Genomic DNA, 14,442 nt, shown 5'->3' with positions numbered 1-14,442 from the left:
AGAGTGAGCCTCCCTTCCCTTTCTCGTCCCTAATGCCAGGAACTGGACTTGACCGCCCTTAAGTCTTCCTGCCCCTCTATCATTGCTCTTGATCTCTCCTGTGGTTGAAGGCAGTCTTTGGAGTCAAAGCAGTATCTCCTAAATCGCCCAGTGAGTGGTTACGAGTGTTCATGCTCTGACAGTGGTTTCAGGTGTATTCTTTCAGGAGGTGAGACAGCACCGGTTGTTCTTCAGTCACTCACGTTGTTAAGTAATAACAACTCTGAGGTTGCTCAGCTCTGATAAAAGACTCTCTCTACTGCTGTCTCTCTTTCCAGAATTCTTATTTTTGTCCATGTGCTTGCATATGACCATGGAAGGCAGGAGACTTTTTTATAGTCAAGGACTTAAAAGACTGTGGAAGGCAGCCCCATTTTATAGGCACTTGTGTTTCGTTTCTGGGAATTTGTTTCCATCTTTCCTGGTTTTCACTTCCACTGCTTTGAAAACGTTCTGGGATGTGGATTAAGGATGGGGGGTGGGGTAGAATTGGGGAGAGCTTTACAACAGGTAGAGCTAAGAATGGCTTCCCATCAGCAGCCTGTTAAAGACGTATGTTGATTTCTCTGCTGGATACCAGGCCCAGGGCTAACCGGCTACATACCACTTTCTCTGTGGCTCCTCCAGTGATGGTCTCTTGTTCTGGAGACCTTGACTGGAAAGTACACTTCACTATCAGCAGGGCTCTTTGTAGTATTTGGCTCTGGTATCTAGAGCATTCTGGAGTGAACCCAGCATGCTATGATCTGCAGGGCCAAGGCCAACGTGGTAGGACTTGGAATAGAAGCTGATAGAGTAGGCACTGACATTAGGGACAGGGAGGCCCTTTTAACAACCTCTGACAACAGCACTCTGTCCTTGAACTAGAGAGTAAGGCTCACTTGAATCTTCCCTCTGGGCGGTTTCTCTTTTCTTCAGGCATGGAGGCCATTTTTTACTGGATCCAGGCCAAGCGAGGAAAGGAAGTGTGGGCTCTGGCCTATGGGAAGCAGGAAGACCATGGAGCCTGGAGTCTGGAAGACCTGACTGAGACCCCGGCCCAGGCACTTGGCTGCTTGGGCAAGCTTTCCAAGTCCCAGTGTTCTCACATATAAAATGAGGCTAGGAATAAAAAATGAACAAGCTTGTAATAAAAACTGCATGAGTAGAGAGCCTACCATCCAGGGGGTGTTTAGTGCCTGGGGATTTTCTTCCCTGGTGAACACAGGTTGGACTTTCTGGAATGGGAGTCTTGAAGTTTTGGAGCATAGGGTGATCTGCTTGGGATACCAGGTCAGGGGGCCAGAGCTGATGTTGAGATCACAGGAGGAAAGAAAGGGCAGCATTTCAGCTCTGAAGAAACCCACTTGGGCACTTCCTTGGCGTGGGAAAGCATTGGTGTGCACTAGAAGTGTCATACCTGCCTATCACATCTGTAAGAGAGCTAATACTGATCTCCCTTCGGTATTGCCCAAAGCTTCCCCCCGCCCCTGTCTAATATTTGATGAGTCATTCGAGAGAGAAGTAGTCCTAGAAGAAAGGCTTTAAGGAGAAAGGTAGACGGTCAGATCTGACCCTCTTTTACATAGTCCTGAGATCAGCAAGCTATTTCCCTCCTTGGCAGTCTTGCAGGGGTAGAGGATTTATCTGATCAGAAGGAGATTTTTGGTATTCTCTGCAGAAGTGAGATGCCTTAACCCAGAGGTCTTTTTGCCCCTGTGGAATATAAATCGGATTAGGAGCTCTTTGTGCTCTGTCACAAATCACTACACGTCTACATTTTGCTCTTATAAAATATGGATAATGACATGACTCTGTCTCCTAGGAGTTTGAGTGCATTAGCTAATGATCATGAAACCGTAGAAATAGGAAATTCATATGAATGCCGAGAGCTTTTGTAATTACACATTTGCATCACTTGGCTTGGCATCGTTGAAAGTCGTGCTTTCAACACGAGAATACTTGGGTTGATTCCTGTTCTTCTAATTGTAGAGCAAGTACAGAAGAAAGAAGCTCAAAGAGCACTCAGAGCAGATAAGTTGTCACAGCATCTCATGGAAACCCTGAAGTAGTTCAGGCTGGAGTGGTTTAGTTTGGGCTAAAGTGGAAGAAGAGCTTGAGATATTTTAAGGGCACTGAAGTTAGAGAATACCGGAAGCCAAGGATGGTAATGGCCTCCACGCGTTGTTGTGCTCAGACGCTCATGTCTCTTGTCCCTGTGACCTCAGACCCGTTACTATGTCAGCCTTTGTTCCGGGCGGCAGTGAACCTGCCATATGGCAGTGGGCTTTTTCGATGTGGGTCACCCCCCTGGATTGTAGCTTCTGGAGTACAGATCCTGTTTTTGTAGCCTGTAGAGCAGTACACTTTTTCCTTTTTTATCCCACAAAGAATTATTTTCAGATTTAGAAACGCTTTACAAAGATGTCAAAAGGTAATGTTCTGAATACCTTGAGGAGAAGACTTTTAAAAAAATAGGTATTTTATTTATGGAGGGGGTTACGAATATTAACCAGACAGCATTCGCCATATAGCTGATGTTGTTTTATTTTGTTTCAGGCAGCGGAGCTACTGCTGTGGTCCAGGCTGCCCTTTGCAAGCCCAGGCAAGAACGTGTAGCAATAAAGCGGATCAACTTGGAAAAATGCCAGACCAGTATGGATGAACTATTAGTAAGTAAAAGCGAAGGATCCCTGCCGGTTACTCCTCTTCACATCTGGGTACGTGGAGATGGGCCGGAGAGACAGGTGAAAGGCAAGCAAAGGCAGCTTGGTGTTCGCTCCTGTTTGGACACACGTGTTTCTTGGAAAGCAGCCCACACCGCTTTTCCTCTCCTGCTTAATTATATCGTACCTGCCGATTATGTTGTATAGTGTACGAACTACTTTGCTTTGACAAGCAGGATTTTGTTCAGTCCTCATAATTCCAGGGTGGGGATGGTCTCAGTGCTGACACTCTGTTTTGGAAAAGCAGGGAGCAGACGCAGTTCGCTGACCTAAGGCCATGTGATACTGTAAGAGCCGAGCCGGGTGGAGAGCTTCTGGCCCTCTGTCTAGAATCCTGATGCAAACAGGAATTACTCTCCAAATGGTTTGTCGGTCTTTTTGCCTTCGAGAAATTACAAAATGACCGACACATTTCAGTCATTCAGAATACTGCAGGGTGGCTTGCGTTTGGCTAACAAGAGCAGTCTGTCTCTTGTACGTGGCAACTTGTATTTCTTAACTCTAAATGAAGTACGTACATTACATAAATGATTGGAGCTTTTCCGTGTGGGTATGACTCTAGTAGCGTTGGTTGGTTGCAGGAACATTTGCTCTTGGCGTAACTGACTCATTATTAAATGAACAGCTTGGCAAATGGTTATTAGTTGCCCGGCAAACTGTGAAGGGTTTGAGAGTTTAATCTCATAAATATAGTTGTCCTTCTGCCTGCCAATTTTCTTTCTTTTTTTTTTTCCTTTTGGCCATTTATTTGAGGATAATAGGAAACTGCAGTGGAGGAGTTAACTGATTGGTTATCCCAACCCTAATCCCAGGACAAATATTAGTCCAATAGCTCCACACAAGCTACAAAGTATAATGACATTTGGCTCCAAATGAAGAAGCCTTTTGTTGTATTCTACATTGGGAATGGAATGTCATTAACAAGAGCTTTTTGTCTTTACTCAGAATATAGCTTTTATTTCAGGCTTAATTACAGCACACTATAGTATAAATTAAGTACAAGGATAAAGCTGTACTTTTCCAGATCTGTTTGGCCTCACATTTTAAATTAGGCTACACGAGGCATGTATTTCACTGGGATTGAAGCGAAAGATTGCCAGCTAACTCAGATTAAAGGAAGGACTTCCACAATTTAATGCTAATTTCAAAAAAAAAAAGAAAATGTCCAAATCCACCAAATTTGCATATATTTACTTTTTACCTTCTTTAAGACTTCAGCTGTTCTTTGCTCTTACTGAAATTATTGCTGCATCCTTCTGTTGCTTGTGATTACAGAGACCAATAAAATTGTGCCTTTGTCACCCGACCAGTTTTGAAGGTCACTTTTCCCCCAGTGGAAAAAGCACTAAACAAACTGTGGGGGAGAGTCAGGTCCTGCATCTGCCTCCAACTTATTTTCTACCTTTGATCAGGTCATCTAAACTGCACTGTACTATTTAGAAAGAGAGTTGAGTTGGAAAATCTCTGAGATCCCTTTAGGAGTCCTCAGATTCTGAGGCTATACTGAGGAGAGTACATTGGAGAGTACATTTCAGTATGCCCTGTCTGGAGATACCACTCACGAATTTGCCCATGATGATGTATTTGATTGTGGTGCTCTGTCCGAGGTTCCATGGCATCCTGCTGGCACCAGCACAATATTTACACAGGGTCTGTAGGAACCTGTAAGCACTTGAGACAGTTCCGGAACCAGCCTTCTGGGCAGACGCAGTGGTCCCTGATCTCTACCAAGGCCCAGTTTGCTCTGAGCCTCCACATTCTCTCTCTCTGTCGGCTTCTTGTCAGCAGTCTGCTGCCGGCAATGGGAGTTACAGGAGGGTCCTAGTGGAGGCAGTAAGGTGGAGGGGGGTGGAATGGAGGGGAGGATGGTCAGTCCCCGCCCTTTCCTGTTTCCCTGGGACCAGGACCAGTAACAGTGGCATTTGGAGATAGTACTTGTAATTTAGGCAGAGCTGCACATATAAGCTCTTCTGGCTTGGCTCAGGTTTTAGGAGTTATGAGTTTGCTTATTAGCAGTTAGTTTATTTATCTCATTCTTTTTTTTCCCCCTCTTAGTGCCCACGTTGTGTTAAGAAAGTATAGTATATGTGTATAATTACCCATTTTTCATTTAAAAGGTGTATTGATTTCTTGTGTTGATCTTTCCTTACCCTTGAACCTTGACCTTTTGATGTCTTGATATTTCTAGAGATGGAAGGGGGGATGGCTATGATTCTTTAGGATGTTTGTCCTTTGCAAACAAAAAGAAATGGAATTTACACTATGGGCTGCCTAATGTTGCCAGGCTTTTGTGGCCCAGCTATTGGCACATGAGATTGTGTGGTGTGAAGTTGTAATCCTTTCGTTTTCTAATACTGCTGTTGCTTGTACTTTTATTATCTCTGTGGGTTCACATTTTGGCAGTGTTTGGACATCCGGTATTCTAATAATCCTTTAATTCCGTGTGTGTGTGTGTGTGTGTGTGTGTGTGTGTATGTGCCCATTATGTACAGGTCAGTGCTCTGCATCATTTCACAAACTGTGCCGTGTGTTAACTGGAAGCTATTGTTCTTGTAAGAAACAATGGCCACTGGAATCCTTATCTTGTGAGTGTTATGTCATAGAAGTCACAGTTATCAACTATTTGCTGGCAGTCCGAACATCTGCCTCCCCTGCTGAAACTCTGTCGCCTCCCACTTCCTACCTCGGCTCTGTCCCTGCTCCTTTGCACCAACTCCCATAGGAAAGGGGGGTTTACACTCACAGGGCAGATGGACAGCCTGTCAGATTCTGTGGTCATGTGGAGTTTATGTCAGGTTTGGCTGACAAAGGGTTCAAATGGTCATGACTCTTTCTTTCTTCTTCCTTCCTTCCTTCCTTCCTTCCTTCCTTCCTTCCTTCCTTCCTTCAGTATTTTCTTTTTCTTGTTTTTAAAGTTAATTTATTTTGAGAGAGATAGTGCACAAAGAGGCAGAGAGGGGGAGAGAGAGAGAGAAAGAGAGAAAATCCCAAGCAGGCTCCATGCTACCAGCACAGAGCCTGATGTGGGGCTCGAACTCATGTACCGTGAGATCATGACCTGAGCTGAAATCAAGAGTTGGGCGCTTAAGTGCCTGAGCCACCCAGACATCCCAGGTGGTCATGATATCTGAAGCCAGCTTCTCTGAGAATGAAGGGAAGAAAAAAAAATACATTAGATGAAATCATTGGTGCTAAGTAATTGATAATTGAAACAAAATATATATTGTTGAAATGAGTACTATAATATTCCTCAACAATAATTTGATTCCAGATCTCATATATATACATTTAGTAATTTGGTAAATATTTAACAAGTTTTTACATTGTGCTTAGGCCCATTAGAAAGATGGGTTTTGGGTGTACATATCAGAGAACAAAGGCAATTAGGCAATTAGGTTAGAAAACCCTAACCTAATGTTTTTTCTTGGTATTACACAAATAGCATTTAGTTGATCTAATTCTTTTTCTATGCATTCTTTTAAGTTTTCATATATGTTTTAGAGTTTGACCTGTAACTGTACCCTAATCTCTTTAGGTGTGATGATTTGGTGGTTAATTTTCCAGGAAGCAGGGAATGTTACTGATGTATTCTGTATTTCTGACCATCCCAACCTAGAGGCTTTGGTAATTTCTGAGATTTGCTAATCCCACATTTTTTAATCCTACAGTGTTGTAAATGACTATATAATAGGCTTAACACACTCTGGGAGGTATTTATAGTTTTAGAGCAGACCTTGTTGACTGTGTGATTATTAAACCCTACTAGATGCTAGACACTGAGCCAAGCAATGGGAAAACAAAGATGATTCCTATTTTGGGGGGAGCCTGGGGACTGGTAAATGAGTTTGTTCATTTTTATATTGGGTTGGTGAGCTTTTTGAGCTAGGGATGTCTTTCAACACTTTTTCCATCTAGACATGGTTTAACAGAGTATAGACAGATTCTCTAGTGTACAGTCCTTGCTTTTAAGTAGGAATTTAAGGCTTCCTAAATGGGTCCGACCCACTGTCATGCTGACTGGTATATTCTATGTACAGATGGCCTTGAGGTTTCTTGAAAGAGCTTAGTTCTCTGGTTTGTGGTCAGCCTCAAAGGTTAGGGATGCTACTCAAGGACCCGCTTACTTCCCTTAAAATCCATTTCACGAGTGAAGAATTAACCTGCTTTTTCTGAACTCATCTTTTGGTCTCTGTCACGAGATGATAGTTTCATAAATGTGACATAGTCGTCCTTCCTTTTATTCATCTTAAAACCCACTTTTTCCAATCTCTAGGGAACTCTTCTTTATTTTTACCCAGGAACTGGTGAACATTTTGATGCATCACCTTACTTGACTTCATGATTTTTAGACTTTAGCCATATCCTTCTCAATGTTTTTTCTCTAGACTAGAGCTCTCATATTTTTAGTCTTATCTTTGGAACCTAGTCACAGAAAACTCAGTAGCACTTTTTCATTCCTTCATATACATCAATGCCATCAAAACATACATTTTAATTCTTATGGGCAGGAATGCTATGTGTGTAAGAGAAACCATGGCCCTGGGACCAGGCAAAGTGCTTGCTTCTTCAAGGAAAAAAAAGATCCAATTAAGTGATTCCATTATGAACTAATATGTAATGATCATTGAAATATTTTAGCATATGATGGGTGACAAATATGAGCAAAATTGTTTCAAAAATCAATGGCTACCCGATTGCCAAAACTTGTGATGGAGGGAGAATTGCTTCCTCGGTCAGAGGGCTCGTATTCTTCACTTGGATCATGGACTTGAGATGAATCAGTTGTGCCTCTGGCCCTTAGTCTCCTCATTTGTTCAGTGAGGAATTCTACTTGATGGCAAAACTTATTTTTATCAATGAAGTCTATGGTTCTGTGTTTTTAAACATCAGTTCTTTTAATGAAGTTACTTTTAAAAATCACTGATTTTTACTGATTACTAGCAAACTATGCTTATAATTCAGGATAGAGTCAAGTCACTCCAGTATTGTAGGGTTACTAACATTCTATTGTAAGTGCATACATTTGAGTATGGGGTGCCATCTGTGTTTCCTGTGTACATAATGAAAGAGCTTCTTAGGCTCTAGTTGGAAAAAATCTGGTATATGTCCTTCTCTTCCTATATCATCTTTATAAGGATATTTCACTGACAGGATTCATAGATAAATCGAGAGCTTACTTTCCTCAGAACAAAGTCACTGCCCTCATTTTGGTTTTCTGCTATAATGTTATTTTATTATTTCTTACTTCTCTTGATCTGTTCTTCCCTCTCTTCTCATTTTCTCTCTTTCTCTCTACTTACTGTACTTGTCTTTAAAAGAATGAATTAGCTATGATTTGTAGGTTATTTTGGAGAATAAAGCATTAGGTGTTTATTTCGCCTAATGGTCATTTGAGAGAATGGTTTAATTATCCCCTAATAGTTGTTGTCTGACATAGGCTTCTTCATACTTTTAAAATTAAGTTACAATATTTGTGGACCTCTGAGCAGCTCTAGCTAGAATGCATTTCTGCCCCTTTTAATTGAGGTTTAAAAAATTACCTTTTTTTTACATAACATTTAAAAAATTTTTTCTTTAATGTTTTATCCATTTCTAGGGGAGAGAGAGAGAGAAAGAGAGACAGCGCGAGCAGGGGAGGGCCAGAAGAGAGAGGGAGTCACAGACTCTGAAACAGGCTCCAGGCTCTGAGCTGGCAGTCAGCACAGAGCCCGATGCGGGGCTCAAACCCACGAACCGCAAGATCATGACCTAAGCGAAAGTCGGACGCCCAACCGACTAAGCCACCCAGGCGCCCCAAAAATTACATTTTTTAATATTTATTTTTGAGAGAGAGAGATCACTCAATCATGAGTGGGGAAAGGGCAGAGAGAGAGGGAGACACAGAATCTGAAGCAGGCTCCAGGCTCTGAGCTGTCAGCACAGAGCCCGACATGGGGCATGAACTCACCAGCCGTGAGATCATGACCTGAGCCAAAGTCCGAAGCATAACCAACTGAGCCACTCAGGCACCCCAAGGTTTAAAAATTAAAAAAAAAAAAACATTTTGTATATGTGTAGTTTTACCTAATGTTTGTAATTGTATTGATACTTTTGTAAGCCTTGCTTATTGTAGAAAAAAATTATACTGGTTTGAGGATGTCAGCTTAAAAAGCTAGAAGCTATGCTGTATGATTTCCTTATTATATAAATGAAAGTATTTCTTCATGCTTTTTGAACCAAAGAATTTTTTAATTAGTAGATTAATTATTCATATCCCAACTCATTCTTTACCATATGTGGTAACACATTGCATTTGACGATTTCTTGTACAATCTTTTACAACAAGAGTATGGCATTAAAATACAAGCCTACTTTACTGAATGTACTATTTTGAGCATTTCAGGTCTCAGACATTAAATTTTGTACTGTTGCTTGAACCTTGACACTTAGTTTTGTAATTATTTTCATACACTTGATGTTTGTTTTTCCCAAAGTATAGTCCAACTGAGGGCAGGATTAGGAATGAGAGAATTTTGGATATTTTGAAGACATACATTTTTAAGAAATTAGAGAATAACTATTATATATGCAAAACTAATTTATTTTTACAGCTCTAAAGTTACATTAGCTGGCATGTGATTTGTGATTTGTTGGAAAAAAGCGTGATTTGGCTGGAGAAAACAATTTTTATTTTGGAACGTCAAATTTAAATGTTACAGTTGATTCAGATAATAAACGTACTAGTTGAATTTCTTTTTAAGTGTTTTTATACATGTATTAGAAAGACTTGCTGGGTCGGCCTGGGTGGCTCTGTTGGTTGAGTGTCTGACTTTGGCTCCGGTCATGATTTCACAGTTTGTGGGTTTGAGCCTTGCATGGGGCTCTGTGCTGACAGCTCAAAGCCTGGAAGCTGCTTCAGATTCTGTGTCTCCCTCTCTCTCTGCCCCTCCCTTGCTCATGCTCTGTCTCTCTCTCTCAATAAACACTGAAAAAAGATTTTTAAAAATGGTTTGCTAAAATACTTAACACCTCATTTTTTTTACCAAAGAGTAAGCAGAAATGAATATTGTAAGGACACATGTTTTTGGACTTACATGTGCTTAGTAACAGAGAACCCCAGTGCATACTTATTTTCAGAATAGGAGAAAATGGGGAAAACATGCCTAGATTGAATACAACTTTAGTTACATCTTGTTTGTTTTTTATACCTCCCTTTTGCCACCCACATAGACTTCTGGAAAATGTTATTGGCTTGGGTTAAGACAAATAATTTTGTTCTTTCCTCTGTTATCTTCTTTATTTTGGTTTGGTTATTTCCACAATTAATTAGCTGCTGTGGAAACAGAAGGACTGTGGAACACTCAGGGTGAAGGTCTGAGTGTGTCAGGCAGGGCTTTGGCCGCTTTTGCAGGAGGGCTGTTCCCTGGCAGAACCCCAGGCTGTAGACTGGCCCCCAGCGGGGGGTGGGGGCACCACAAAAATAGAAAAAGACACATTTGACCTCACTTTCTCATTGTTTGGTGAAGAAGCCAAATAGAGCAGCTGTGCTAAAAGTTGGCCCGGAGATTTCCAACAACATAAATTGGCGGACAGAATTTCTTCCTGTTTCTGTTTTTAATGAAGTCTTTGACTTGACTTTTTCCAGGACTCCCAATCGTAGTCAATTAAATGATCAAACAGCTGTTATTGATAGCTGAATCTGGTTCCGATTCCATGAAGGGCAACTTAAGAGCTTCCAGAAATCATAGGGCATCCTTCTTACTGCTTGCTGAAGAACTTCTCAGCCGATGGCGGGAGAAATTGCCTCCTCCCCATTGGGGTTTCCTACAGTATTTCAGCATCACACTTTGATTCTTCCCTTCCTTTTCCCCTCCTTGTTTCTTTTGAAGAAGATAACTGTACCAGCGGCTTCTTACGCGTCCAAGCAAAATTCTTCTGTTTTGTTTGGACAGTTTTTGCAGGGTGTCCAACTTTGTGACATCATCACCAAGCCAGGAGGCCCCGAGATGTGCATTCTCTTCAGCCAGCAAGTAGATGTTTACCCTTTGTGATTTCCCTGCTGATTTCGAGGGATTTACCCACTGTCCAACTACCATGACTGTCTACTTTTTACAGTTGCTTCCTCTACTTGTAAATACTGCTCTGCAAACACTGAATAGGGCTGTCGTGGAATTTATGCTCCCGTTCTCCTGACTTCTTTTTTTTAAGTTCTTTATTTATTTTGAGAGAGAGACAGCACAAGTGGGGGAGGGACAGAAAGAGGGAGAGAGAGAATCCCAAACAGGCTCTGCACTGCCAGGGTAGGGCCTAATACAGGGCTTGAACCCACGAAACTACAAGACCATGACCTGAGCCAAAACCATGAGTCGGATGCTCAACTGACTGAGCCACCCAGGCCCCTCCTTCACCCAATTTCTTAAAAATATTTTCCTGTCTTATCTAGACTTTTCCCATTTCTAATCCTGTCTTCAATGGACTGCACTTGGATAAACACAGATACAAAGTCCTATAAAAGTAGCTACAAAACTGAATGGCAAGGAACATTGGTTGATTCATTTGTAAAGGGTACAAGTTGACATATTTGACTATTTCTTAAGTTTTTCTCTGTTGATACTCTTATTTGAAAAGAGGTGAGAGTTTGCTGCACACGTGATATATAATTTTTTACAGTTGGAAGATCTCATGCTGACATTCTCCTGATTGAAAATGACAGTCCAAAAAGAAAAATACATTGCTTTCATAACAACTCTTTCAATCTTTTCCTTCCGTTTCTTGGCTGACATCTGAGATCATTGAGGTTTATAGGTTTTGCTTTTGTCTTTTTTTAATTTTGCCATGTACAGTTTCAGGCTATTTATGATTGGTGATTAGGTCACCCTTCACGATGATGCCGATGGTACAGAATTGCGAGCTGGAGAATGACTTTCTGAAGTGTTATTTAACGTGGCTATTATGCTCATCATTTAAGGAATCCTTAGCCCACAGAATGTTGCATACATTTTATTTTTTTTATTTAAAAAACTTTTTAATGTTTTATTTATTTTTGACTCCAGGCTCTGAGCTGGCAGTCAGCACAGAGCCCGACGCAGGGCTCGAACCCACGAACCGTGAGATCATGATCTGAGCCGAAGTCGGATGCTTAACCGACTGAGCCACCCAGGTGCCCCTGCATACATTTTAAAGATGTATCTGGTTATCTCTTGCATTTGGAAACATAGGTTTCATTTGATAGTATTTGTAAATAATACATATTTTCCCCTTTCTAAAGGATTGAAAGTTGCAGTGTGGAAATGTGCCTGAGAGGTAGATGTTTCAGTATTTTGTTGAAGGAATGATGCATCTTAGTGCTTAGCTTCAAAACAGTGGTTCTCACCCTTGACCAAACAAGAGAATCACCTGGGAGCTTTTGAAACATTTCATTCCCAGCCTCTTATCCTAAACCAATTTGCATCAGCATCTCTGGGGTTAGGCTTCAGGCCCTGTTTTTTGTTTTTTTTTTTAAAGCTCCCCAGGTGATTTCAATATGCAGCCAAGGTTGAAAACCACTGCTTTAGAATAAAGTTAGAAATAGCATCTTCTCAGATTTAACTGCACATGATGTTGGAGGCTGAGAGACTCGATTCCTAACTAAGACTGAGTGGGATATTTTGCCACCAATATCAGATGAAGAAGAATTTATTTAGGATTTATGTAAGCTGTGAAAATATGCTAATTTGGTTGAGTGTAGTTTAATAGTTTGAATTCAGAATCCATTTAAACTGTTCCTTTTCTGTAATGAAATTTCTTTCAGTGCTTTGTGAGTCTCCTGGTTTTAGGGACAAAAGACACTAGACCTAACTTTCCCTAATTCTTATATCTTCAAACTCTTTTCTGTGCTCTGTAGTTTTTATTTTTATTTTTAAAAGATTTTATTTTATTTATTGTATATTTTAAAAATTATGTTTATTTTTGAGAGAGAGAGAGAGAGGGAGGCAGGGACAGAGAGAGGGAGACACAGAATCCGAACCAGGCTCCAGGCTCTGAGCTGTCAGCATAGAGCCTGACGTGGTGCTTGAACTCACGGACTGCAAGATTATAACCTGAGCTGAAATCGGACACTTAACTGAATGAGCCACCAGGCGCCCTGAAAAGATTTTATTTTTTAAGTAACCTCTGCACCCAGCATGGGGCTTGAACTTACAACCCTGAGATCAGGAGTCACGTGCTCTACCCACGGAGCCAGGTGGGCACCCCTATGCTATGTGCTTTGAACCCTTTACATAAGTATATGTTAGGCTCCTTATTGCAAAAGGGTCTGAGGTGGTGTTTCAGGATATGTAAAGTATGACAGGGTGGTATAAATTAAACACAAGATGAAATACTTAGGAAAACCCCTGTTGGAGACAATATAGAGTCAGGAATAAAGCTATAGATTCGTGGCCCTGTGACCTATACACATGTCACAGACGCTCAGAGCTGGCAGGACACACGGAGCACGTTCTGTGATTGATATTTCTGTAGGGGAAGGTAGACGCTGCTGCCAGCATCTCTCTCCCTGCGCCTTAGAGGCTGGGTTAGGAAGTTGAGACACTTGAGGTAAGTGATCAATATGGGGTTGCTCACTCGCAGAGAAGGAACCGAGACATTGAGAGACTGTCTTTTACCACTTGTGTTGTGTGCTAGGCGTCCTGCAAGCAGTTGTGCAGATCTCATTTCGCTTATTTCACAAAAGTCCTATGTAGATGGCATTAGTAACCTTTCATGACAGGACACTGAGGTTCAAGGACATGGGATAACCTGTCTGGATAATCAAGCTGCTCAGTGGCTTAGCCAACCTTCCAAGCCAGCCGTGTCTTAAGCATATAGCCCTCCCTCAGTGGTTCCCAGCCCTGTGAACCACAGTTCTTGCTTGCCCTCACTGTGGTTTATACAGGAAGCCTTTCTTCCTTTCTTTTCGTTTTCTTTTTTGGCAGTGGTGGTAGGAGGAACAAAGGCCATAGAGCAGTATTACAAAAGCCTTCATAAATACTTAAATACACTTTTTTCCTTTTTCCGTTTTTTTTTTTTTTTTTTAGTTTTTGGGTTATTGGTAGTTTTGTAAAATTTTGTTGTTGTTAAGTTTTTCTTTTTTCTTCCCAAGGAATCCTATTTCTAGGCTATTCTGTGTGATATTCCCCCACCAAACCTGGACTGTGCCACGTGAGAAGCCCGTGTCATGCCCTGCTTGGGTAAACGTGGCTGGGCTGACACAGCAGCCGTGCGCGCGTGTCCCCCGTAGGACTGTCGTCCGCCCACCTGGCTCCCAGCACAGGGCTGCTGCTGTGGCTGCCGCTTCAGTGCTGGCAGATGGGGCGGCCTTTTTCTCACGATCCCGTTTTAGGCCGGTTTTCCCACTTGTGAAATTCCATGTGAGATGTGTTTCGGATGAAGCTGCACGAGCAGATCCAGCTTTCGGGTCCCCGGGGCAGATTAAATACTGGGCTTTGGCACCTGATGGCATGTCTGTCTTATTTCACTAGACGTCCAAGGCAGTCACTGGGTTATATAGTCCTGGACCGTAGTTTTGGCAAATGTGTTGCCCAGATTTCAGAGATCTGTAAGTTCTTCTGATCATGACCTGGTGTTCTTCTCTCCCTTTGAATGTTTACTAGTCTCCCCTATTTATCTTTGTTTCCCACCCCTTTCTTCAGCTCAGACTCAGCTAGGTGGTGCCGCTGGGCTTGCTCCCCTCAGACTCTGA

At 41.8% G+C, this 14,442-nt stretch overlaps 1 protein-coding gene across 1 annotated transcript in view; it reads left to right on the top strand.

Annotated features, from left to right (window-relative positions):
• Positions 1-14,442, top strand: part of STK39 (serine/threonine kinase 39) — a 121,694-nt gene that overhangs the window by 55,941 nt on the left and 51,311 nt on the right. Inside the window, exon 2 of the mRNA XM_039248792.1 lies at positions 2,578-2,690. Coding sequence (XP_039104723.1) covers positions 2,578-2,690 — 113 coding nt within the window. The remainder of the gene's footprint in view (positions 1-2,577; positions 2,691-14,442) is intronic.

Source organism: Hyaena hyaena, unplaced genomic scaffold (assembly GCF_003009895.1).
Source record: "Hyaena hyaena isolate Hyena2069 unplaced genomic scaffold, ASM300989v1 scaffold_317, whole genome shotgun sequence".
Classification (NCBI taxonomy): Eukaryota; Metazoa; Chordata; class Mammalia; order Carnivora; family Hyaenidae; genus Hyaena; species Hyaena hyaena.
The sequence above is the reverse complement of the archived record's forward strand: the minus strand, read 5'-3'. Positions and strand labels throughout refer to the sequence as shown.